This window comes from Silurus aristotelis (assembly GCF_946808225.1).
Source record: "Silurus aristotelis genome assembly, chromosome: 6".
Taxonomy (NCBI): domain Eukaryota; kingdom Metazoa; phylum Chordata; class Actinopteri; order Siluriformes; family Siluridae; genus Silurus; species Silurus aristotelis.
Genome location: NC_139579.1, coordinates 33869867 through 33896299, shown reverse-complemented (window position 1 = coordinate 33896299; position 26433 = coordinate 33869867). Strand labels below are relative to the sequence as shown.

The 26433-nt window shown below is 46.1% G+C and overlaps 1 protein-coding gene and 1 long non-coding RNA gene across 2 annotated transcripts in view; both read left to right on the top strand.

The window, feature by feature from the left end:
• Positions 1–2932: 2932 nt before the first annotated feature.
• Positions 2933–26433, top strand: part of birc6 (baculoviral IAP repeat containing 6) — a 97000-nt gene continuing 73499 nt past the window's right edge. The window contains exons 1-14 of the mRNA XM_083545464.1: positions 2933–3335; positions 13279–13460; positions 14878–15015; positions 17466–17659; positions 18187–18298; positions 18603–18685; positions 18789–19011; positions 19237–19406; positions 19850–19908; positions 20824–22290; positions 23287–23436; positions 23533–23758; positions 23847–24007; positions 25982–26113. Of these exons, the coding sequence (XP_083401590.1) occupies positions 3125–3335; positions 13279–13460; positions 14878–15015; positions 17466–17659; positions 18187–18298; positions 18603–18685; positions 18789–19011; positions 19237–19406; positions 19850–19908; positions 20824–22290; positions 23287–23436; positions 23533–23758; positions 23847–24007; positions 25982–26113 (3508 nt within the window). The 5' untranslated portion in view covers positions 2933–3124. The remainder of the gene's footprint in view (positions 3336–13278; positions 13461–14877; positions 15016–17465; positions 17660–18186; positions 18299–18602; positions 18686–18788; positions 19012–19236; positions 19407–19849; positions 19909–20823; positions 22291–23286; positions 23437–23532; positions 23759–23846; positions 24008–25981; positions 26114–26433) is intronic.
• Positions 5633–7629, top strand: LOC310728213. The gene is made up of 3 exons (XR_014534210.1): positions 5633–5911; positions 6825–6860; positions 7230–7629. It is a non-coding gene; the product is annotated as an uncharacterized lncRNA (long non-coding RNA).

Sequence of the window (26433 nt, the reverse complement as noted above, 5' to 3'; positions counted from 1 at the left end):
GTAAGGATATGTTTGATGGTAGTTGATGGTAAGTAAGGATATTTGATGGTAGGTAAGGATATGTTTGATGGTAGTTGATGGTAAGTAAGGATATGTTTGATGGTAGTTGATGGTAAGTAAGGATATGTTTGATGGTAGTTGATGGTAGGTAAGGATATGTTTGATGGTAGTTGATGGTAAGTAAGGATATGTTTGATGGTAGTTGATGGTAGGTAAGGATATGTTTGATGGTAGTTGATGGTAAGTAAGGATATGTTTGATGGTAGTTGACGGTAGGTAAGAATATGTTTGATGGTAGGTAAGGATATGTTTGATGGTAGTTGAGAGAATGTGGAGGTAGTTGATGGTAATTAAGGATATGTTTGATGGTAGTTGGTGGTAGGTAAGGATATGTTTGATGGTAGTTGATGGTAAGTAAGGATATATTTGATGGTAGTTGATAGGATGTGGAGGTAGTTGATGGTGGGTAAGGATATGTTTGATGGTAGGTAAGGATATGTTTGATGGTAGTTGATAGGATGTGGAGGTAGTTCATGGTAGGTAAGGGTATGTTTGATGGTAGGTAAGGATATGTTTGATGGTAGTTGATGGTAAGTAAGGATATGTTTGATGGTAGTTGATGGTAGGTAAGGATATGTTTGATGGTAGTTGATGGTAGGTAAGGATATGTTTGATGGTAGTTGAGAGGATGTGGAGGTAGTTGATAGTAAGTAAGGATATGTTTGATGGTAGTTGAGAGGATGTGGAGGTAGTTGATGGTAAGTAAGGATGTGTTTGATGGTAAGTAAGGATATGTTTGATGGTAGTTGAGAGGATGTGGAGGTAGTTGATGGTGGGTAAGGATATGTTTGATGGTAGTTGATGGTAGGTAAGGATATGTTTGATGGTAGTTGATGGTAAGTAAGGATATGTTTGATGGTAGTTGATAGTAAGTAAGGATATGTTTGATGGTAGTTGAGGGTAAGTAAGGATATGTTTGATGGTAGTTGAGAGGATGTGGAGGTAGTTGATGGTAAGTAAGGATATGTTTGATGGTAGTTGATGGTAATTAATGATATGTTTGATGGTAGTTGAGATGATGTAGAGGTAGTTGAGGGTAAGTAAGGATATGTTTGATGGTAGCTGAGAGGATGTGGAGGTAGTGGGTGGTAACTGATGTTAAATGATGGTAGCTGAGAGGATGTGGAGGTAGTGGGTGGAAGGTAAGGATATGTTTGATGGTAGTTGATGGTAAATAAGGATATGTTTGATGGTAGTTAAGAGGATGTGGAGGTAGTGGGTGGTAACTAATGTTAAATGATGGTAGTTGAGAGGATGTGGAGGTAGTGGGTGGTAAGTAAGGATATGTTTGATGGTAAATAAGGATAAGTTTGATGGTAGTTGAGAGGATGTGGAGGTAGTGGGTGGTAACTGATTTTAAATGATGGTAGATGAGAGGATGTGGAGGTAGTTGATGGTAAGTAAGGATATGTTTGATGGTAGTTGATGGTAATTAAGGATATGTTTGATGGTAGTTGAAAGGATGTGGAGGTAGTTGATGGTAAGTAAGGATATGTTTGATGGTAGTTGATGGTAATTAATGATATGTTTGATGGTAGTTGAGATGATGTAGAGGTAGTTGAGGGTAAGTAAGGATATGTTTGATGGTAGCTGAGAGGATGTGGAGGTAGTGGGTGGTAACTGATGTTAAATGATGGTAGCTGAGAGGATGTGGAGGTAGTGGGTGGAAGGTAAGGATATGTTTGATGGTAGTTGATGGTAAATAAGGATATGTTTGATGGTAGTTAAGAGGATGTGGAGGTAGTGGGTGGTAACTAATGTTAAATGATGGTAGTTGAGAGGATGTGGAGGTAGTGGGTGGTAAGTAAGGATATGTTTGATGGTAAATAAGGATAAGTTTGATGGTAGTTGAGAGGATGTGGAGGTAGTGGGTGGTAACTGATGTTAAATGATGGTAGATGAGAGGATGTGGAGGTAGTTGATGGTAAGTAAGGATATGTTTGATGGTAGTTGATGGTAATTAAGGATATGTTTGATGGTAGTTAAGATGATGTAGAGGTAGTTTAGGGTAAGTAGGGATATGTTTGATGGTAGTTGAGAGGATGTGGAGGTAGTGGGTGGTAACTGATGTTAAATGATGGTAGCTGAGAGGATGTGGAGGTAGTGGGTGGTAACTGATGTTAAATGATGGTAGCTGAGAGGATGTGGAGGTAGTGGGTGGAAGGTAAGGATATGTTTGATGGTAGTTAAGAGGATGTGGAGGTAGTGGGTGGTAACTAATGTTAAATGATGGTAGTTGAGAGGATGTGGAGGTAGTGGGTGGTAAGTAAGGATATGTTTGATGGTAAATAAGGATAAGTTTGATGGTAGTTGAGAGGATGTGGAGGTAGTGGGTGGTAACTGATGTTAAATAATGGTAGATGAGAGGATGTGGAGGTAGTTGATGGTAAGTAAGGATATGTTTGATGGTAGTTGATGGTAATTAAGGATATGTTTGATGGTAGTTAAGATGATGTAGAGGTAGTTTAGGGTAAGTAGGGATATGTTTGATGGTAGTTGAGAGGATGTGGAGGTAGTGGGTGGTAACTGATGTTAAATGATGGTAGCTGAGAGGATGTGGAGGTAGTGGGTGGTAACTGATGTTAAATGATGGTAGCTGAGAGGATGTGGAGGTAGTGGGTGGAAGGTAAGGATATGTTTGATGGTAGTTGATGGTAAATAAGGATATGTTTGATGGTAAATAAAGATAAGTTTGATGGTAGTTGAGAGGATGTGGAGGTAGTGGGTGGTAACTGATGTTAAATGATGGTAGTTGAGGGGATGTAGAGGAGAGAGTTTCAGGTTGTAGCTCGGGATCCACACATGCGCAGTGTTTTCTCCGTAGCGCGGATGGTGAATAGGAGTGAGCGCAGGGAGGAGGAGGAGACAGAAGAGCCGCCGCTGAGGGAGGGAGGGAGAGAGCCGGAGAGGAGGAGTGGAGAGCCGGAGAGCCAGTCAGGTTCAGTCCTGCGCTACTTTTTGTTGAATATTTCGCTTTATTTTGATCCTTTTAGACAGCGGAGAGAGTCAGAGGGGATCTCCGGAGAGCGGTTGTGGAGGACGGTGAGAGGGTTTTCAGGGGAAAATGGCCGCGGCGGGGGCTGCGGCCTGCGGCTCGTCCGAGTCCTCGGACTGGATTTTGGTCACAGACGGGCGGCTGCGCTGCGACGAGGAGGGCCTGCGGAGCCTCTCCTACCACCCGGCCCTCAACGCCATCCTGGCCGTGACCAGCCGTGGAAGTATCAAAGTCATCGACGGCACTTCGGGGGCCATCCTGCAGGCGTCCGTGCTCCACGGTGAGAGAGCCGGGTCATGAGCTGCTGCTCGCGGACACACCGAGTCAAGCTGGGGGCCTTTTTTCTTCTTGTTGTGTCGTTAGCACAGATGCTAAACGAGCTAACACCTCGCTGAGTCCAGCCCAGTGTGAGCCGTATCCCAAACGGCGCGCTTGATGACTTCTAGGACACTACACAGGGCGTAGTGGGCGTGGTTAATCGTCATACTCCGTGGTGCGCACTATGTAGGGAGTGTTGAGCTATTCGGGATACGGCCTGCTTGTTCTAGTAGCATGCTAGCAAACCCGGTCATGACACGAACAATAGAGGTTTTATCGGTGACTTGGTGGTTTTCGGAATTTCTCCTCGTTTCTGTTTGTTTATATTTAAATGGGCTCAAAGTAGAATGAATGTCAGGCTGTTAGCAAGCTTATGTTAGCTCCGGTTAGTTACACTTCCCCGTCTTTTCCACACATGTCCCGCCTCCTACGATCTGATTGACTGCAAGAACTCGATCTCACCTGCGATTGGGTAACGCTGCACTCGGCGTAATCTGCGAGCCAATCGTTGAGCACGAGGGCGGGGCTTACGCGCAGTGTATTTTCGGCGCAGTTGAGCTAACACCCTGTCATGAATATTTATTCACTATTAAAGCTCACTATCAGTCTGACTCTTTTACACGCTCATTTTCACCAGATTTAAAAACACACATCTCGGTTTAGGGTGTTTGTGATGAGGTCTGCAGGAGTTTATTATAGATTTAGTGACAATGCTAAACGCTTTTTTAGCTAGCATGAACCCGGCCTTCATTTTAAATTCAATTATTACAAACACATAAAGAAAGAAATAAACACAGAAATAATTTATTTAAGGAATTAAACATGACCCAAATCTGAGTGTAACATAAATTACATTATTAATATTTCTGTATTTCCTTATTTAAGGTGAATGTCAGAGAGAGCGAGAGCGGGTGGTCACGTGACCCGGCTGCACCGCTGTACACTACTGGATTTCACTTGTGCACTCACGCACACACTCACGCACACACTCACGCACACACTCACGCACACACTCACGCACACACTCACGCACACACTCACGCACACACTCACGCACACACTCACGCACACACTCACGCACACACTCACGCACACTTATACATATGCGCACACCTATACACACCTACGCACACTTACACACACACACACACTCAGGCACACTTATACATATGCGCACACCTATACACACCTACGCACACTTACACACACACACACTCAGGCACACTTATACATATGCGCACACCTATACACACCTACGCACACACTCACGCACACACTCACGCACACACTCACGCACACACTCACGCACACACTCACGCACACACTCACGCACACACTCACGCACACTTATACATATGCGCACACCTATACACACCTACGCACACTTACACACACACACACACTCAGGCACACTTATACATATGCGCACACCTATACACACCTACGCACACACTCACGCACACACTCACGCACACTTATACATATGCGCACACCTATACACACCTACGCACACTTACACACACACACTCACGCACACTTATACATATGCGCACACCTATACACACCTACGCACACTTACACACACACACTCACGCACACTTATACATATGCGCACACCTATACACACTTACGCACACTTACACACACACACTCACGCACACTTACACACACACTCACGCACACTTACTCACGCACACTTACACACACACTCACACACACGCACATTTATACATACACGCGCACACACACACACACTTGAACGAACGCACACTTATACAAACATACACTTATACACGCACACACTCACGCACACTTATACACTCTCACACACTTCTAGAAACACTCACGCACACTTATACACACGCATCCAGATCGCAGAGAGAAATACAAATAATTATTGTAGTAGTTCTGGATCACCTACACACCATCTTCACTACCATCATCATTATAATAATATTCTTTAACACATCATTGTCTTTAGATGGTCTTCATCATCACCACATTGGTTTCAACATCATCTTCCTCTTCACCGCCATCATCACCATTATCACCACCACTATCATCTTTAACACCCTCTTCAACACTACAATCAACACCATCACCACATTATCATCTCCAACACCATCACCAGCATTATCTTCACCACTATCAACACCACCATCTTCAACTCCCTCTTCAACACTGCCATCACCACACCATCACAATCAACACCACTGTCATCACAATCACGATCATCAACACCAAAATCTTCAACACCATCACCACTGTCAATACCATCATCTTTATCATCACCGTCATCATTATCGTTTGCTTCTCCTCCAGCACATACACAGAACGTTCACGTGTCAGGTGTGTGTGTGTGTGTGTGTGTGTGTGTGTGTGTGTGTGTGTGTGTGTGTGTGTGTGTGTGTGTGTGGGTAAAGAGCAATATTTAACTCCAGTCACAGTGGGGTTTTAGCTCGTTATACACTAATTATGCAGTCAAACGATGTCACATGATTCAGGAGCATGTCTCTGGGGGGGGGTAGATGAGGGTAAGTAAAGGTGTGTGTGTGGGTAGGTGTGGGTAAGTGAAAGTAGTGGAGGGAAAGAGAAGGTTGGTAAGGGGGATGTGAGGGTATTTATGGGTAGACAAGGGGATTTAAGTGTAGGTGAGGGTAGATGAGGGGATGTGAGGGTTGATGAGGGGATGTGAGGGTAGATGAGGAGATGTGAGGGTAGATGAGGAGATGTGAGGGTAGGTGAGGGGCTGTGAGGGTAGGTGAGGGGCTGTGAGGGTAGGTGAGGGTAGGTGAGGGGCTGTGAGGGTAGGTGAGGGGCTGTGAGGGTAGGTGAGGGTAGGTGAGGGGCTGTGAGGGTAGGTGAGGGGCTGTGAGGGTAGGTGAGGGGCTGTGAGGGGATGTGAGGGTAGGTGAGGAGATGTGAGGGTAGGTGAGGGGCTGTGAGGGTAGGTGAGGGGCTGTGAGGGTAGGTGAGGGGCTGTGAGGGTAGGTGAGGGGCTGTGAGGGTAGGTGAGGAGATGTGAGGGTAGGTGAGGAGATGTGAGGGTAGGTGAGGAGATGTGAGGGTAGATGAGGGGATGTGAGGGTAGATGAGGGGATGTGAGGGTAGGTGAGGGGATGTGAGGGTAGATGAGGGGATGTGAGGGTAGATGAGGGGATGTGAGGGTAGATGAGGGGATGTGAGGGTAGATGAGGGGATGTGAGGGTAGATGAGGGGATGTGAGGGTAGGTGAGGGGCTTTGAGGGTAGGTGAGGAGATGTGAGGGTAGGTGAGGGGCTGTGAGGGTAGGTGAGGGGCTGTGAGGGTAGATGAGGGGCTGTGAGGGTAGGTGAGGGGCTGTGAGGGTAGATGAGGGGCTGTGAGGGTAGATGAGGGGCTGTGAGGGTAGATGAGGGGCTGTGAGGGTAGATGAGGGGCTGTGAGGGTAGATGAGGGGCTGTGAGGGTAGGTGAGGGGATGTGAGGGTAGGTGAGGGGATGTGAGGGTAGGTGAGGGGATGTGAGGGTAGGTGAGGAGATGTGAGGGTAGGTGAGGGTAGGTGAGGGTAGGTGAGGGTAGGTGAGGGGCTGTGAGGGTAGGTGAGGGGCTGTGAGGGTAGGTGAGGAGATGTGAGGGTAGGTGAGGAGATGTGAGGGTAGGTGAGGAGATGTGAGGGTAGGTGAGGGTAGGTGAGGAGATGTGAGGGTAGGTGAGGAGATGTGAGGGTAGGTGAGGGGCTGTGAGGGTAGGTGAGGGGCTGTGAGGGTAGGTGAGGGGCTGTGAGGGTAGGTGAGGGGCTGTGAGGGTAGGTGAGGGGCTGTGAGGGTAGGTGAGGGGCTGTGAGGGTAGGTGAGGAGATGTGAGGGTAGATGAGGAGATGTGAGGGGATGCGAGCGCATGTGTGATAAAAGCTCCTGGAGTGACATGACACGCCACAGAGCGACATTACATGATGTGTGATGGAGTTAAGGACTGAAATAAGTGTATTTGTAAACATAAACACAATGTAGTGCAAAAACATCATGAGCAGCAGTGGAGAAGTGCAGAACAATGTTACAGTATGATATGATTTTAATATAATATGGTTGTGATGACCCAGCCATTAGGGTTGCACAAGCCAGTACACTCTGCACAGTGTGCTGAGGACATGTGTGTGAATTGAATTGATTATTGAGTGTGTGTTCAGGTTCAGTAACACACAGTTGAGTGAGTGAGTGTGTGTGCGTGTGTGTGTGTGTGTGTGTGTGTGTGTGTGTGTGTGGGGGGGGGGGGTCGTCCACAATGCTGTTGGCTTTGCGGATGCAGCGTGTGGTGTAAATGTCCATGATGGAGTTCTCAGCTGTCCTCACTATCCTCTGTAGGGTCTTGCGATCCGAGACGGTGCGGTTCCCATACCAGGCAGTGATGCAGCTGTTCAGGATGCTCTCGATGGTCCCTCTGTAGAACATGGTCTGGATGGGGGGAGGGAGATGGGCTTTCCTCAGCCTTCTCAGGAAGTAGAGACGCTGCTGGGCTTTGGAATTGGGAATTTGGTGCTTTTGGAGATCTTCACAGAGGATCATGAGAGCACAGAGCAGCCATTCTCCACTCAAGTCAACAATCTTCTCTTTAGTTTTGTCAATGTTCAGAGACAGGTTGTTGGTTGTTTCACCTCCTCTCTGTATGCTGACTCATCGTTCTTGCTGACGAGACCCACCATGGTCTTGTCATTGGTGAACTTGACGATGTGATTCAAACTTTTAAGCTCCAGTGCTAACTGTGGTGGTGCTGGAGATGCTGTTCCTGATCTGGGCTGACTAAGATCTCCCAGTCAGGAAGTCCAGGATCCAGTTGCAGAGGGAGGTGCTCAGGCCCAATAGGCTCAGCTTCTCAATCAGGTGCTAAGGGATGATTGTGTTGAGTGCTGAACTGAAGCACTCATATGTATTCATATGTATGTGCCCTTATAGTCCACGTGGGTGATGGCCATGACTGTGTAGTGTACAGCAATGCAATGCACAGCTCAAAGCACATCAACAAGTTCTCAGACTGTGTTACGTCTCATCAGCAAGAACAACTAATCATACAATCAGATGGGTTTGAGTGTGACGGGACGATAGTCATCAAGGCAGGACACCGCAGAAATCTTTGGCATAGGGATGATGGTCATGGTCTTGAGTGTTGGAATGTTGTCTGGTCCAGGAGACTTCCGTGGGTTAGCTCTTCAGAACTTCTTCACTTTTTTCGCTGTGGTTAGACAGAGCACCTGATCACTGGGAGGAGGGGTGGTCTTTCTTGCCACAACTTTCTTCTGCACCTTTAAACCAGGAGTAGAAGATGGTCAGTGCATCTGGGAGGCAGGCGTCACGGTCAGAGAAAGGTGAGGTTGTCTTGTAGTTTGTGATCGTCTGAATGTTTTGCCACATGCTGGCAGGGCATCCAGTGTCTCCACTGTCCTGGAAGTGGCTGTGGATTCTCTTGGTGTGTTGGTGCTTCACCTTTCTGATGGCAGAGGCGCCTCCTGCTGGTCATGTTTTCATCTGTTTCAGAACTGGTTTAGGATGTCTGAAGTTGGAGGGATGTAAGGCTAAGTAAGGGTAATAGAGGGTAGTTAAAGGAATGTGGGGGTAATTGATGGTAGTTAAGGGTATGTGCAGGTAAGTGAGGGTAATCAACAGTAGTTAAAGGGATGTGAGGGTGGGCAAAAATAATTTAGGGTAGTTGCATGGATGTGAGGGTGAGCAAGGGTATGTGAGGGTAATTGGGGGCATTTAACGGGATGCAAGGGTAATTGAAAGCAGTTGAAGGGGTGTGAGGGTAGTTGAATGGGTGTGAGGGTAATTGATAGTAGTTGAAGGGGTGTGAGGGTAATTAAGGGTAGTTAAAGGGATGTGAGGGTAGGCAAAAGTAATTTAGGGTAGTTGAGGGGATGTGAGGGTCATTGAGGATAGTTAAAGGGACGTGAGGGTAATTGAGGATAGTAAAAGGGACTTGAGGGTAGTTGAAGGGATGTGAGGGTAATTGAGGGTAGTTGAAGGGACGTGAGGGTAGTTGAAGGGACGTGAGGGTAGTTGAAGGGACGTGAGGGTAGTTGAAGGGACGTGAGGGTAGTTGAAGGGACGTGAGGGTAGTTGAAGGGACGTGAGGGTAGTTGAAGGGACGTGAGGGTAGTTGAAGGGACGTGAGGGTAGTTGAAGGGACGTGAGGGTAGTTGAGGGTAGTTGAAGGGACGTGAGGGTAGTTGAGGGTAGTTGAAGGGACGTGAGGGTAGTTGAGGGTAGTTGAAGGGACGTGAGGGTAGTTGAGGGTAGTTGAAGGGACGTGAGGGCAGTCGAAGGGACGTGAGGGGAATTGAGGGCAGTCGAAGGGACGTGAGGGGAATTCTCAGAGGTCCAGTGTCCAACTCCACATCTACTTCTTTAAAGGTCCACAGTCCTCATGAGGTGGGACGTGACTGGAGCTGGAGCAACCTCAGGATGGATAGAGAAAGAGAAGCATTGTGGAGGAATTAGCGTAACTGCTGTTCATGATATTAACAAGCACACGGATCTTCCCATTTCGTCCTGGTATGCCTCTGGAGTCTGGATCGACTCTGTGCAGCTGGTGAAGTTTTTCATCAACGCTCTAGGGTTCCATGAAATTCCGGAGTAAGAATTCTGAGGATGGATTTGGACTGTAGTTAATATCAACAGTCTGCTACACTGACTCAGGACTACAGTTTGCTCTGATCTCCATCACTGTACCTCGTTTATCTGTAATAAATGGACATTCGGTGGCACCCAGATGAGGATGAGGTTCCCTCTTGAGTCTGGTTCCTCTCAAGGTTTCTTCCTTCTGCATCTCAGGGAGTTTTTCCTTCACCACAGTCTCGTTCATCAGGGACAAACTTACACTTATAAAGAACATCATTAGATGTAGAGGACAGCGTGATGTATACATGAAGGATCTGCTATGGTGACCTCTAACAGGAGCAGCCGAAAGTTGGATTATGTGTGTAAGTGATGATGATGATGAGTTCAGTTCAATATTTGTCGTTCCAATGGGAAAAAAGTTATGGTACTGGTAGAAGAGTGTTTTGGAAGTACAGTGGTCCCCCCGGAACTCGTGGGGGTTATGTTCTGAGCCCCTATGGTACATTAGTGAATTCATATAGACATTGTCACTTTAAAAATGTGTATGAAATTTATTAGTGAAAATTTCTATAGTTTGAAATGTTCTTCCTAACGTTCCTGAACATTCGGTCCTGCAAATTTTAAGATAATCTGTAACTTGCTGTTAGTTTCAAATAAGAACCCGCAAATTTTCTGAGCCGCGAGTTATCAGGGGTCGACTGTAGTCTCACTGACCTTGTTGTCATACTTGTTACCATGACAACAAAACCATCAGGAGTTTTGACGTGAGCAGATCACGTGAAGAAGCTCCACATGGCTATGAAGTACACTGAGAAATTTCTGTAAGTGGTGGGCGATGATATCGACACTGATCTCGATACTGTGATTAATTAGATCACAATATTATAGGTGTGCCTTTTTATATAGATATAAAAGTTACAATATAAATAATGTTTTTGAGAGAATTGTTTCGAGGTAAAATGTGAAGCTGTCGTGTTACAGGGTCAATGTGTAGAGGTAATTAATCACAAGTGGGCGTGGCTCGATGTAAAGCACCGCCGCACTGCAGACAATCAGATTCTCCAGCTACACACAGTTGTTTTAAAACCTTCAGAAGAGTGTGTGTGTCAGTGTTTGTGGAAAACAGCAGTGATCTATTCAATAGTGTGAGATGTGAGAGAAGTGGTGTGTCAGGGGATATTAAAGGTCATATCTTTCTCTCTCACTCTCACTCTCACACTCTCTCGCTCTCACACTCTCTCCCTCACTCTCACACACTCCCTCGCTCTTGCTCGCTCTCTCTCTCTCTCTCTCTCTCTCTCTCTCTCTCTCTCTCTCTCTCTCTCTCTCTTTCTCTCTGTCTCTGGAGGGTTTATTAGTAGAGCAGGTGACTCGTTCAGTTCTTTCAATGAAACACTAAAGAACCGAGCGGAGAACATCTCTCAGGAATTATCCTATTAATTAGTTAATCAATACATGACTCATGTGGGATTCTGATGTTCTACAGAGATGTATTTACCCATTTTCACAGTTTCACTATTACATCATTGACTAAAAGGTACAAATAAGTCACTTACTGGTGTTATTAAGCTGAGGAACATAGTGCTGTTTAACCAAGCTGTGTCACGTAGAGCTGTTGAACATAGAGCTGCGTCGTGTAGAGCTGTTGAACGTAGAGCTGTTGAACGTAGAGCTGTTGAACGTAGAGCTGTTGAACGTAGAGCTGTTGAACGTAGAGCTGCGTCGTGTAGAGCTGCGTCCAAAAAAAAATAGAAAAAAATAGAAAATGAATAATGGATGTGAAGCACAAAATGTTTAAATTATGTTTTTATAACATTTCTTCAGGAACATGTAGAGCTGCAATCTGTGTTCTTCTACCTCAGTGAGGTTGAGGTCTGGACAGAGAGATGGTCTCATGTATGTCCTGGGACATGCTACTGCAAAACAAGTCCAAATCATCAGCATGTGTGCACAGGTCTGAGGTGTGTGTGGTGGTGTGCATGATCTTGGCCTTGTCATTTCTAAGGACCTTGTTGCAGAAGTTTTGTTGCTTGTTCATTTTACTTCTGAATCTGTAGGAGAGAAGAGGCTTTCGCCAAGCCCACCTTCCAGAAAGCCACACTTATTCAGACTCTTCTGAGTGTCCTGTAGGTCATATGATGTAGCTCTAATCATCTAAGGATCAGTAACTGTCTTGTAATAGAACATTTCTCTGTACTGCGTTTACTGTACTATGCTGAATCTAGGATTGTTTGGAGAAGTCGAGGTCAATGGCAGTATTTAGATATCGGTGCAGCCGATGGCTGATATATGATGCTGATTTGTTTGACCAAATCTCATGTCTAATACTTATTACATAAAATATGATACAAAAAAGGTCTTAAATTCTACACTTATTGAACAACATACGACTCTCCAATCACACTTGTTAGCAGGTTTTGTTTCCCCAGTCTCCCTGTACCTCACAATACAGTTCCAAACACTGACTCTTATTCCCTCTCCGAAACAGCATCATATTTATCCAGTGGACTATAGAAGACCAGATTGAGATGAATGAGAAGAACTTAAGACTGAGGACACACCCAGCTGAAAGTCTGTCCTCAGTCAAGAGGTTTAAGTGTCGGTGGGCTTTAGTGTTCTTTCGCACCGTTGGCTCGTGTCGGACGGATTCGCTGTGATTTTTCAGTGATTTTGCATGGTGAGCAGCAGCGGAGCTCATCGGCCAGAAGAGAACTCCGATTAGCTATTAGCTTAGCGAATTAGCACAGGAGAAAAAAATGGAACACACTTGTCCTCCTTGCTCTTGTCTTTGTAACGTAGCAGACATGATTTAAAAAACGACATGAATCCTTTAGTAATGATGGCGGCAGGTGGAAACGCTGCTCACTTTATATATACACACAGTTCTAGTTCTTTCGATGTGGAATACCGACTACTGCCACCTGCTGGTAGGGGAGAGTTATGTTCTGCACACGCACGGTTTGGTGTTTCAGATGCACCTGCTCCATAATTAGCCTGATTTCCTGTCAATCGGTCGACCTCATTGCTAATGTTTTTTTTATCTTGGCATGATGTACACACATACCCAAGTGTTTCAGAACATCCAAGAAGATCTGGTTTTATAGACGTAGTCCGTGATCATGGATCTGAATAATAAAGTACACTAGGCTGATTATTTCATTCTTAATGTCTGTGGAAGTATGAAGGGTGTACTTACTTTTCCCCCATATAGTTTCTGGATGGTTTGTGAGGACACTTGATTGTTTTTTTACGACCTGCTGAGGTGAATTAACCATTTAAAAGCACATTTCTCCTCCCCCCCCCCCCCCACAGTGAAGCCTGGAGGTCGTGTGAGGTGTCAGTACTTCCCGGCGGTGGATAAAGTTCTGTTTGTAGATGATTCTGCAGTGGGATGCAGGAAAGACCTGAACGGGATTCTGCTGTTGGACACGGCGCTGCAGGCTCCTGTCTCCAAACCGGAGGACATGGTCCAGCTGGAGCTCCCGGTCACAGAGGTGGGTCTTACGCGTCTCAGTAGAGCATCATGAAGGAGCTGTACACTGTGTTTCTTTGTAGCGCTCCTGATTTTTCCACACACTCAGGAGTTCCACTGTAGCAACAGTGATCATCATCATCATCATCATCATCATCAAAATCACGAGATACTGAAAGGATTTTAGTGAATAGACACGTGAACTAGTGAGTTAGGAAACGTGTCTCTTCACTAAAATCCTTTCAGTATCTTGTGATGATGATGATGATGATGATGATGAAATAAAAAGGAGAAACTAAAGTATGAAACAGGAATGTTTATTAATGAGATTAGATTAGATTAGATTAGATCTAACTTGATTATCATTGTGCAGTAGCATCGCACCAGAAGTGCACAAGTGACTTATTTATAATAAAGAACAGCTCTATTATGAAAGTGAGAGAATTACATGAACCCTGAATACAAAGTGTTCCATTATATTAGTGTTTAATACATGCACATGTTTTTATTTCATGATCAGGACTACAGGATGTTCTGCTTGTATGAGGGACGAGGTGAAAGGGGAAGGTTATGGGTGTTTGGGTGTATGGGTGTTAAACACCTGAACCCCAGCAGGTCTCCTAAACTGGTGGAAACACAGTTTTCCTGTTTCTTATTAAACCATGTATGATGAACGTCTGAGTCTGGTTCTTCTCATGGAACTGCTTGATGTTGAAGTATGGAATAGGAGACATGTTGGATCAGGATTTCCGGAATCTTCACTGCTTTAAAACAACCCCAAACCATTAAACTTCCACCTCCATGTGTGAGGGTGAGGGAGTCTGATCACATCTTCTCTCCTGTTCTCCTTCTCACACAAGTTCTTCTGTTAGAGACACAAACGGCCCATTTGGACTCCACAGAACTTCATCCACTCGCTCACTCTCACATTCCTGTGTGTTAATGGTGCTGTTCAACTAAAACGACCTGGTCATGTTCACCTGGATCAGACATCTTCACTGAAATGTTTGAGTTGTGAGGAGAAAGTGGTTTCTCTCTGTGTTTTAAATCAGGGAGGAGGTCATGTCATGGTCATGTGACCAGGCTGAACCAGGTAGAATGCAGCCAGACAGGTTGGGTGTGGTTTATAGTGTACAGCTTAATCAGAAGTATTCACCTCGCCCACTCTTCTGTCCTCTCTCTCTCTCTCTCTCTCTCTCTCTCTCTCTCTCTCTCTCTCTCTCTCTCTCTCTCTCTCTCTCTCTCTCTCCATCGTATTCAAGTGTGTAATTAAATGATTATCATTAAACTCTAATTATGCTGAATGTCTATTATTAATGTATCTAAAGTGTTCTCAAATTCTAAACACAGAAATGTAGCTTTAATGTAGGTGGAGATTTAGATTAGAATTATAACTCTGTGTGTGTGTGTGTGTGTGTGTGTGTGTGTGTGTGTCTCAGGCTCAGCAGATGCTGTACGCATGCATGGAGAAGGTGGACATTTCCAACACAGAGGGTTATGATCTTTTCCTCACACAGCTGAAAGAAGGCCTGAAAAATACCTCACATGAGACAGCAGCCAATCACAAAGTGGCCAAGGTCTGATACTACACAAACAAATACTACACAAACAACAAATACTTCACACTCCACAAACAATCCTAAATAAAATGACTAATCCTAAACAAATACTACACATCCCACAAACACTTCACAAATAACACTACACAATCAACAGTAATTCACAAACAATACTACACAAAGTACTACACACTCCACAACAACGACAAATACTAAACAGAACACAAACATTACTATACAAACGTGTATGCGGTGTGGTCTACACGGTCTGATGGGGCGTGGTCTAGACAGTGTGATTGGTGACTGTGTGATGGGGCGTGGTCTAGACTGTGTGATGGAGTGTGGACTAGACGGTGTGATGGAGTGTGGACTAGACGGTGTGATGGAGTGTGGACTAGACGGTGTGATGGAATGTGGACTAGACGATGTGATTGGTGACTGTGTGATGGGCATAGTCTAGACAGTATGATGGGGTGTGGACTAGACAGTGGGATTGGTGACTGTGTGATGGGGCATGGTCTAGACGGTGTGATGGGGCGTGGACTAGACAGTGTGATTGGTGACTGTGTGATGGGGCGTGGACTAGACAGTGTGATTGGTGACTGTGTGATGGGGCGTGGACTAGACAGTGTGATTGGTGACTGTGTGATGGGCATAGTCTAGACAGTATGATGGGGTGTGGACTAGACAGTGTGATTGGTGACTGTGTGATGGGGCATGGTCTAGACGGTGTGATGGGGCGTGGACTAGACAGTGTGATTGGTGACTGTGTGATGGGGCGTGGACTAGACAGTGTGATTGGTGACTGTGTGATGGGGCGTGGACTAGACAGTGTGATTGGTGACTGTGTGATGGGGCGTGGACTAGACGGTGTGATGGGGCGTGGACTAGACAGTGTGATTGGTGACTGTGTGATGGGGCGTGGACTAGACAGTGTAATTGGTGACTGTGTGATGGGGCGTGGACTAGACGGTGTGATGGGGCGTGGACTAGACAGTGTGATTGGTGACTGTGTGATGGGGCGTGGACTAGACGGTCTGATGGGGCATGGACTAGACAGTGTGATTGGTGACGGTGTGATAGGGCGTGGTCTAGACGGTCTGATGGGGCATGGACTAGACAGTGTGATTGGTGACGGTGTGATGGGGCGTGGACTAGACGGTGTGATGGGGCGTGGACTAGACGGTGTGATGGGGCGTGGACTAGACGGTGTGATGGGGCGTGGACTAGACGGTGTGATGGGGCGTGGACTAGACGGTGTGATGGGGCGTGGACTAGACGGTGTGATGGGGCGTGGTCTAGACGGTGTGATGGGGCGTGGTCTAGACGGTGTGATGGGGCGTGGTCTAGACGGTGTGATTGATGACTGTGTATAGGGGCGTGGTCTAGAGCAGGGGTGTCAAACTCAATTGCACAGGGGGCCAAAACTCAAACCCCCGGCGGGTCATTTTATTTTGTTGTATTTATCTTCCACACCTTAAAGGCCGGTCCGTTGAAATATTGTCTGAAATTAAACCGGTCCAAAAATGGTTGGGGACCGCTGATATACACGATGTGATTGGTAACGATGATGGGGTGTGGTCTAGATGGTGTGATGGTAACGATGATGGGGCGTGGTCTAGACGGTGTGATGGTAACGATGATGGGGCGTGGTCTAGACGGTGTGATGGTAACGATGATGGGGCGTGGTCTAGACGGTGTGATGGTAACGATGATGGGGCGTGGTCTAGACGGTGTGATGGTAACGATGATGGGGCGTGGTCTAGAAGGTGTGATGGTAACGATGACGGGGCGTGGTCTAGACGGTGTGATGGTAACGATGACGGGGCGTGGTCTAGACGGTGTGATGGTAACGATGACGGGGCGTGGTCTAGAAGGTGTGATGGTAACGATGACGGGGCGTGGTCTAGACGGTGTGATGGTAACGATGATGGGGCGTGGTCTAGACGGTGTGATGGTAACGATGATGGGGCGTGGTCTAGACGGTGTGATGGTAACGATGATGGGGCGTGGTCTAGATGGTGGAATGATAATGATTGTGATCTAAGATCTGCAGCGTGACCTAAAACACCTTTATAACCGGAATGTTACTTGTGAATCAAAGAATTTCAAGCAAGGTGTGTGTGTGTGTGTGTGTGTGTGTGTGTGTGTGTGTGTGTGAGGCTGTGCTGCAACAGCATTAATTATTCATGTTTTTTCAGCTCAGTTCTAATCCTTTCGCCATGACTTTCCAGTGCAGCATATCTTTTTCTCCACACACACACACACACACGCGCATAGTTTTTTTTGTGTCAGCAAATGTGAGTTGGTTGATGCGCAGTATTTTCTAAGCATTGTTTAATGTTTGCTACTTCTTCATTATGCATGTTTGATCTGTATACACCTGACTGTTACATGTGCGCGCGCACACACACACACACACACACACACACACACAGCAGTTTAAACAGCCTCTCTCTCTGTCTCAGTGGGCGACGGTGACGTTTCATCTGCCCCACCATGTGTTGAAGCTGGTGGCAGGTGCCATAGTGAACGAGTTAAAGAAGCTGAACCAGAACATCGCTGCTCTGTCTGTCGCCTCCTCCGTCATGGACAGACTCTCCTACCTCTTACCCAGCGCCAGACCGGAGCTTGGGGTTGGCCCGGGACGCTCCGTAGACAGGTTACTTACCCCTGTGTGTGTGTGTGTGTGTGTGTGTGAGAGGTAATTTACATAAAGCTGTTTAGTACAACTCTATAAAAAATAGGCCACACCCCCTTTAAAGTAATTAAAACCATGAATAGGGGCGGGACTTAAATATTCTCAGAGAGGATTTAATTGGCTGTAGATGTATTGCCCGCCCTCCAAATTTTGTTACCTTTCTTTGTTTAAAATCAAACAATTTATGAAATATACAGGACACACACACACACACACACACACACACACACACGAGACTCCTTCATGAAATATTACTCGAACATCTCCGTGCTCTGGAGAAAAACGTCCCTGTGTCCACAGTAACACAGTCTGTCGCTATGGAAACAGTAACATCTGAATTATAATTAATTAATTAATTGATTGATTAGTTGATCACCTCCTCCTGACTAATCACAATCCAGAATCTCTTTGTATAAATAAAAGGGAAGATAATTAAGGACATGACGGAGAGTGGGGGTTCTCACGTGGTGGATGTGTGTTCATTTCAGATCTTTGATGTACAGCGAGGCGAACAGACGAGAGACGTTTACGTCGTGGCCTCACGCTGGGTACAGGTGGGCTCAGCCAGACCCCATGGCTCAGGCCGGATTCTACCACCAGGTACGGGATCTCAGTACGGCACACACGTGTCATCTGACGGTTGTGTGTGTAGTGTTCCATCCAGCTCGATGTTCCTGTTGGACAGGGTTTGAGGAACCGGAGCTGCTTTTGGTTTCGCTTTAGATCAGTGTCGGGGGGGAATTCCTCATGAGATGGATACTGTTGTCACTGAAACTAGAGACTCCTTCCATCGAGTGTGTTAATATAATCTGACCAATCAGAATGGAGTTTGATTGACAGCAGGTGTTAGATGTTAGAGTCAGAAGAATTTATGAAGATTTTTATTTTTTTTCTTTCTGATCAGCCTGCTTCTACAGGAGACGACCGGGCCATGTGCTTTACCTGCAGTGTGTGTCTGGTCTGCTGGGAGCCTACTGATGAGCCATGGTGGGGGTTTACACACACACACACACACACACACACACACACACACACACACACACTCTAAATAAAATACACTTCATCATTCTAAACTCCTGTGCCTTGTCAGGTCCGAGCACGAGCGCCACTCGCCCAACTGCCCCTTCGTGAAGGGTGAACACACCCAGAATGTTCCTCTGTCTGTCACCCTGGCCACCAGCCCCGCCCAGTTCCCCAGCTCCGACAGCTCCGATAAGATCTCCTGCTACGGCTTTGGGAGCTGCCCGCACTTTCTCGCTACGGCCACCAAGAGAGGCAAGATCTGCGTCTGGGACGTGTCTAAGCTCATGAAGGTAGAGAGAGACGTCCAGAGATTTAAATCTGTGTGTGCTTTTTACAATTACACTTATAATGTAGATATAGTTTTATACATATTGTTTCTAATCAGTAAGTAGCTCTAGCCAATCATAGTGCTGGAGGCGGGGCTTGAGAAAAGAACATTATACACAAGTGTTCAGTCACACTAAGGATTTTGTGTGTGTGTGTGTGTGTGTGTGTGTGTGGGGGGGGGGGTGTAGGTGCATTTAAAGTTCGAGGTGAACCCGTATGACCCGACCATCCTCAGGCAGCTGATCTTGTCAGGAAGTGAGCAGCAGAGCGTTTCGGGTTCAGATTCTCGCAGACCCACGCTGGCCTGGTTAGAGGACACGTCCAGCTGCTCAGACATCCCCAAACTGGAGGGAGACAGGTGACGCAGTTCTCCACTTCTCTACATTCCTGTATTCTCCTTTACACTTCACTCCTTTAGGCCTCATCTACTTTTATCCACGCTCCATCACACTCCTCTTCATTCCTTTACACGTCTCTGCACTTCTTCATGGTCCTTTTATGTGCCTCTTCTGCTCTCCAACCTGTACTCTATTTTGCTCTTTTATTCTTCTCTACTCTGAGTATGCTCCTTAATGAACCTCTGGGCATTTCTAAGATGCTCTATGCTCCTCAGGGTTCCTCTCCCTGACTGGATTAAAGAGAAAAACATTGCAGTGACATCTCAGATAACTGAACCCTGTTGAACCATTCCAAATCAGATGACGCTTCATATTCCAGCAGGACTGAACTCTGGGTCCATTTTTATCTCTTGTGTGAAAATAAATAACATTTATACTGTTATTTTCTTCTTCTTTTACACAGTGACGACCAGCTGGAGGACTCAGACAGCGAAGAACAATCCAGATCAGAGTCTGTCACAGGTATGGAAAACCTGCCTGTCTGTCTGTCTGTCTGGCTGCCTGTCTGCCTGACTGCCTGCCTGGCTGCCTGTCTGTCTGTCTGCCTGTCTGTCTGTCTGTCTGTCTGTCTGCCTGCCTGTCTGCCTGTCTGCCTGTCTGTCTGTCTGTCTGTCTGTCTGTCTGTCTGGCTGCCTGTCTGTCTGTCTGTCTGTCTGTCTGTCTGTCTGTCTGCCTGTCTGTCTGTCTGTCTGTCTGTCTGTCTGTCCATTTTAGTTGCTGTAATTTATGCTTTTTTTTACTCCTTTATAATTTGTGAATAAAATCATTTTTAGAACATGTACTTTTTTTAAAGTTAATACACACAGGAGTGTGTAAATATATCGTATTATTTACTAAATAAAATAATTTATTGATATAATCGCTTCTGATCTCCATCACTGCACCTCAACATCGTTTATCTGCTATAAATGGACATTCGGTGGAACCCAGATGAGGATGAGGTTCCCTCTTGAGTCTGGTTCCTCTCAAGGTTTCTTCTTTCTGCATCTCAGGGAGTTTTTCCTTCACCACAGTCGCCACCGACTTGTTCATCAGGGACAAACTTACACTTATAACCAACATCTTCATTTTTATCTCCACATGATCTGTGTAAAGCTGCTCTGAGACCATGTTCATTATTAAAAACTCAATACAAATAAACATGAATTTAATTAAATTAAATATCAGCAACAGATTGTTTTGAAATAAATCTTTTATTTTACATTTTATTTTATAAATGTTTTGTTTAATAGTAAAACCCTTAATTGTATAATAATAGTAAGAATAATAATATTTATAATGAATCATCTCCAGTTATGTGGATCTTTAGGATAATAAAAGGTTATTTTCTTATTTGTTTGTTTTTCAACATTTTTTGATGTTTTTCTGTGTGTTCAGGGCCACTGGGTCCGAAGGAGAGCATGGAGGTGAGTGTGGGTGTGACAGCTCTGAGTGTTCTCCAACAGCCTGAGAAGCTCCAGTGGGAGGTAGTGGCCAGCGTTCTGGAGGACACAGTTAAAGATCTGGAGGAACTCGGTGCGAACCCTCCTCACGCTCTCGCTCCCTCCAAAGTGGACAAACCCGTGAAAGACAAACCTATTGAACAGCACAACATTCCCTTCCCATGCCTGCTGGCTGGAGGTTTACTGAGCTACCGTTCTGCTGCCAGTTCCCCCATCATGGCCCCTTCCCAACCCCACCGCCCCCTGGAAAACTCTCTAAGGACTTCCACTCCGGTCCCTGAGGGTCTTTCACCCGATCAAGGGCCAATGGAGATTGAAACTTGCACCTTTCCCACTGATCTGGGTTCTCCGGGTACGCTGGTGCGCCGGACGCTCCCGGTTCTCCTCCTCTACAGCATCAAGGAGGCGGACGAGAAGTCTCCAGGGAAAGTTTTTTCCCAAATGAACAATCTGATGGGAAAAGGTCTGCACGAGGAAGGCTTCACCGTCCCTCAGATCATTGAGATGGAGTTTGATACGCACGAGCAGCTTCTGCTCCAGGACCCTCCCGTCACGTACATCCAGCAGTTCGCAGACGCGGCAGTCACGTTAGACGGTGAGAAGTGGAACTCTCCGAGACCGGGTACATTAGTGCAATGCCTTCGCCTCCCAAAATCCTTAGAAGATGAGAACCTTTACGTAGACTCAATCACTCCCTGCAGCGATGGCGCTCACCTGCTCGTCATCCTGCAACCCTTCTCTGTCGAATCGCTCAATGCCATTAACCAGGTGGAGGCGCTGAACACTTTAAATCGCCTCCATTCGGCTCTGTGTCGGAGTCGGAAAGGCCAGACGATGGCTAACGGGCATCAGGGACACGCCAGCACCTCGCAGAGCCAAACGCCCCTTATCCTGCCTCCTCTAGAGCAGCTGGAGCAACCGCACACCTCCAGACCACTAGGGGGCAGCGGAGGAGGTGGATATTTGGCGCTCTACAAGCTGAACTACTCGACTCGCATCGTCACGCTCGAGGAGGAACCCGTGAAGGTTCAGCAAATCCGAGATCCGAGAGACTCAATCACGTCGCTGCTCCTGCTCCCGCCGGACGTGCTGGACGCCAGGGAGGACGACGCAGAGGAGACGTCGGAGGAGTCCACTCCCGTCGGAGTGAAAAACGGCGCCGGGTCGGGGACTGGAATTCCGGCGCCGGCGGGATCGGGGAAGGAAAAGAGGTCCGACGTGACCGGGCTGGGCCACTTGGTGGTCACGACGCAAGCTGGACACGTGATGATCCTGGACCTGTCCACTCTGGAGGTGCTGGCCAAAGTGGAACCGTCTAAGAAAGAAGGGATGGAAGAGGTGGATCCCTTCGTCTCTGTCACTTACTGTTCAGGCACGGATCGCCTGTGTGCCTGCACTAGAGGTAAACGTTCTGCACCTCAGCGTTATTGTACTATCCTCCAAAACCCAAAAATAACTCATCAAAGTTTCACAGATTCTTTATTAATTTGAATAAAAAACGTGATGAATGTAGCACATGCTGGCTGTAGGAGACACTCTGATTGGTTAGTTCTTCCTTAGTCATTTACCTGTTCTTTATGGAGTTTAGGGGTGTGGTGTGGAGTTTAGGGGTGTGGCTAAATGTAAACGGTGGATTGATCACTGTGCTCGTGTGAGATGTGAGGAAGAAGAAAATCAACATGAACATTTACACTGCTTTAATTTAATACAATTATATTTCCTGTAAAATAAAATTAGCTGAAGATTTTTGCACCATACAGTTAAAAATTGTATGTTGTAATAAAATTCTGTTACTTGTAGAATAAAATTAATTTTTATACTTTTGCATTAGTGATGAATAAGTTTATACATTTTTAATGATTCTTTTTTTCTGTTTGGGGACAAATTATTTGAACATATAAAGCAGTGCAGTGATTTTAAATAAAGGAAGGTGTTACTGCATCATAACACATGACAACCAATCATATTCTCATATGCAAATGAAGTTCATATAGAAAAGGGTTTTATATTTATATTAGATACATTTTTTTTTTTTTTACTGTTATATGTTCTGTTCCTCTCTCTCTCTCAATCTGTCTCTCTCTCTCTCTCTCTCAATCTGTCTCTCTCTTGCTCTCTCCCCTTCTCTCTGTCTGTCTCTCTCTCTTAATCTCTTTCTCTCTCTGTCATTTAATCTCTGTCTCTCTGTATTTCTATTTCCTGTGTTTTTGCTTGTGTTCCACAGGCTGATTCTGCAGAGAGAGATTTTAGAACTAAGGAATGGGTGTGTGTGTGTGGGTGTGTGTGTGTGGGTGGGGAAATTCCATCCAACCTGCCATGATGTATGTTAATATACTTTATTGTGACTCAACACTGGTTCCTGGTTGTAACTCGTTGATGGTTGGTGTTTGATGTTCAGGTGGAGAGCTTCATTTCCTTCAAATTGGAGGTGTGTGTGACGACATTGATGACGCCGACATTTTTGTCGATGGCCCCGTTTCTAAAGGGGTCGAACAGCTACTGGAGGGAGCGAAACCCTCATCTAATCCATCAAGCCCCGGGATTACAGGTACAACACCAGCTCTCTGACACACACACACACACACACACACGTATTAACCAGCATTTGCGATAAAACGGACCCATTGTGTGTGTGTGTGTATAGGAGTTGACCTCCTGGTGGAGCAGCCCCTGGGTGTGGAGACGTTGTCCTCGCTGGTGGAGCTGACTCGGTTCGAGACGTTAACACCACGCTTTTCAGCCACAGTGCCGCCCTGCTGGGCGGAGGTGCAGCAGGAGCAGCAGCAGAGACGCCACCCTCAACACCTCCACCAACAGCACCATGGAGACGCTGCACAGCACACACGCACCTGGAAACTGCAGAGTGACAGGTACACACACACACACACACTCAATGATCAGTGTTATTCTCCTGAACCGGTCCTCCTCTTAACCATGACCGTCTGGCTCCGTTTTCAGCACCAGCTGGGACGAGCATGTGTTTGAGCTGGTCCTGCCCAAAGCCTGCATGGTGGGACACGTGGACTTCAAGTTTGTGCTCAACGCCAGCATCACCAACATTCCTCAGATCCAGGTCACGCTGCTGAAGAATAAAGCACCCGGCCTGGGAAAGGGCAGCGGTAAGGAGCAGACATGTGACCCTGTAGATATGACCTATATATACATTATTCTGAAATTATACTTTATTATCTACAGATTATCCTCAGATTATACACCAATTATATGCAGATTAATAAAATATTGCAGATAATATATAATTTATAGAGATATATTTTTAAGTGATCCTTATTATTTATAGAACATCCTTAAATAATCTCCAGATTATCCTGAGATTATTTGTAAATGAATTGGAGATAATCTTCATGGTGGTGGTGAAGGTGCTGTCTCCCGGCAGCATCGGTTACATTCAGTAAAACTCAGAATTACAGTGGGTATGGAAAGTATTCAGACCCCCTTACATTTTTCACTCTTTGTTATATTGAAGCCATTTGCTAAAATCATTTAAGTTGATTCTTCTTCCTCATGAATGTACACACGGCTCCCCATACTGACAGAAAAACACAGAATTGTTGACATTGTTGCAGATTTATTAAAAAAGAAAAACTGAAATATCACATGGTCCTAAGTATTCAGACCCTTTGCTCAGTATTTAGTAGAAGCCCCCTTTTGATCTAATACAGCCAGGAGTCTTTTTGGGAAAGATGCAACAAGTCTTTCACACCTGGATTTGGGGATCCTCTGCCATTCCTCCTTGCAGGTCCTCTCCAGTTCTGTCAGGTTGGATGGTAAACGTTGGTGTACAGCTATTTTTAGGTCTCTCCAGAGATGCTCAATTGGGTTTAAGTCAGGGCTCTGTCACAGAGTTGTTGTGAAGCCACTCCTTCGTTATTTTAGCTGTGTGCTTAGGGTCATTGTCTTGTTGGAAGGTAAACCTTCAGCCCAGTCTGAGGTCCAGAGCACTATGGAGAAGGTTTTTGTCCAGGGTATCCCTGTACTTGGCCGCATTCATCTTTCCCTCGATGGCAACCAGTCGTCCCGTCCCTGCAGCTGAAAAACACCCCCACAGCATGATGCTGCCACCACCATGCTTCACTGTTGGGACTGTATTGGACAGGTGATGAGCAGTGCCTGGTTTTCTCCACACATACCGCTTAGAATTAAGGCCCAAACGTTTCTCATCAGACCAGAGAATCTTATTTCTCACCATCTTGGAATCCTTCAGGTGTTTTTTAGCAAACTCCATGCGGGCTTTCATGTGTCTTACACTGAGGAGAGGCTTCCGTCAGGCCACTCTGCCATAAAGCCCCCACTGGTGAAGGGCTGCAGTGATGGTTGACTTTCTACAACTTTCTCCCATCTCCTGACTGCATCTCTGGAGCTCAGCCACAGTGATCTTTGGGTTCTTCTTTACCTCTCTCACCAAGGCTCTTCTCCCCCGATAGCTCAGTTTGGCCGGTCGGCCAGCTCTAGGAAGGGTTCTGGTCGTCCCAAACGTCTTCCATTTGAGGATTATGGAGGCCACTGTGCTTTTAGGAACCTTAAGTGCAGCAGAAATCTTTTTGTAACCTTGGCCAGATCTGTGCCTTGCCACAATTCTGTCTCTGAGCTCTTCAGGCAGTTCCTTTGACCTCATGATTCTCATTTGCTCTGACATGCATTGTGATCTGGAAGGTCTTATATAGACAGGTGTGTGGCTTTCCTAATCAAGTCCAATCAGTATAATCAAACACAGCTGGACTCAAATGAAGGTGTAGAACCATCTCAAGGATGATCAGAAGAAATGGAGAGCACCTGAGTTAAATATGAGTGTCACAGCAAAGGGTCTGAATACTTAGGACCATGTGATATTTCAGTTTTTCTTTTTTAATAAATCTGCAACAATGTCAACAATTCTGTGTTTTTCTGTCAGTATGGGGTGCTGTGTGTACATTCATGAGGAAGAAGAATGAACCTAAATGATTTTAGCAAATGGCTGCAATATAACAAAGAGTGAAAAATTTAAGGGGGTCTGAATACTTTCCGTACCCACTGTATACACGTTTGTATATTTTCAGGTTTCTGTATAAATAATAAGTGTGTTCCTCCTCCCTCAGAGTCAGCAGTAGATCGTCAGATCGTCTTCCCTCTGTCTCACTCACTGCAGACCAACGGTGAGAGGAACGGCCAGCCTCTGCTGCACGACTTCACCGACGACATCCAGTTCATGGACATTGAAGAACCTGGGGGTACAAGGATACACTCACTCTCTCACTCACACTCGCTCTCACACTCTCGCACTTGCACTCGCTCTCACACTCTTGCACTTGCACTCGCTCTCACACTCTTGCACTTGCACTCTCACTCTCACACTCTTGCACTCGCTCTCACACTCTTGCACTCGCTCTCACACTCTTGCACTTGCACTCGCTCTCACACTCTCGCACTTGCACTCTCACTCTCACACTCTTGCACTCGCTCTCACACTCTCGCACTTGCACTCTCGCAATCGCTCTCACACTCGCAATCGCACTCACACTCGCTCTCACACTCACACTCGCTCTCTCAC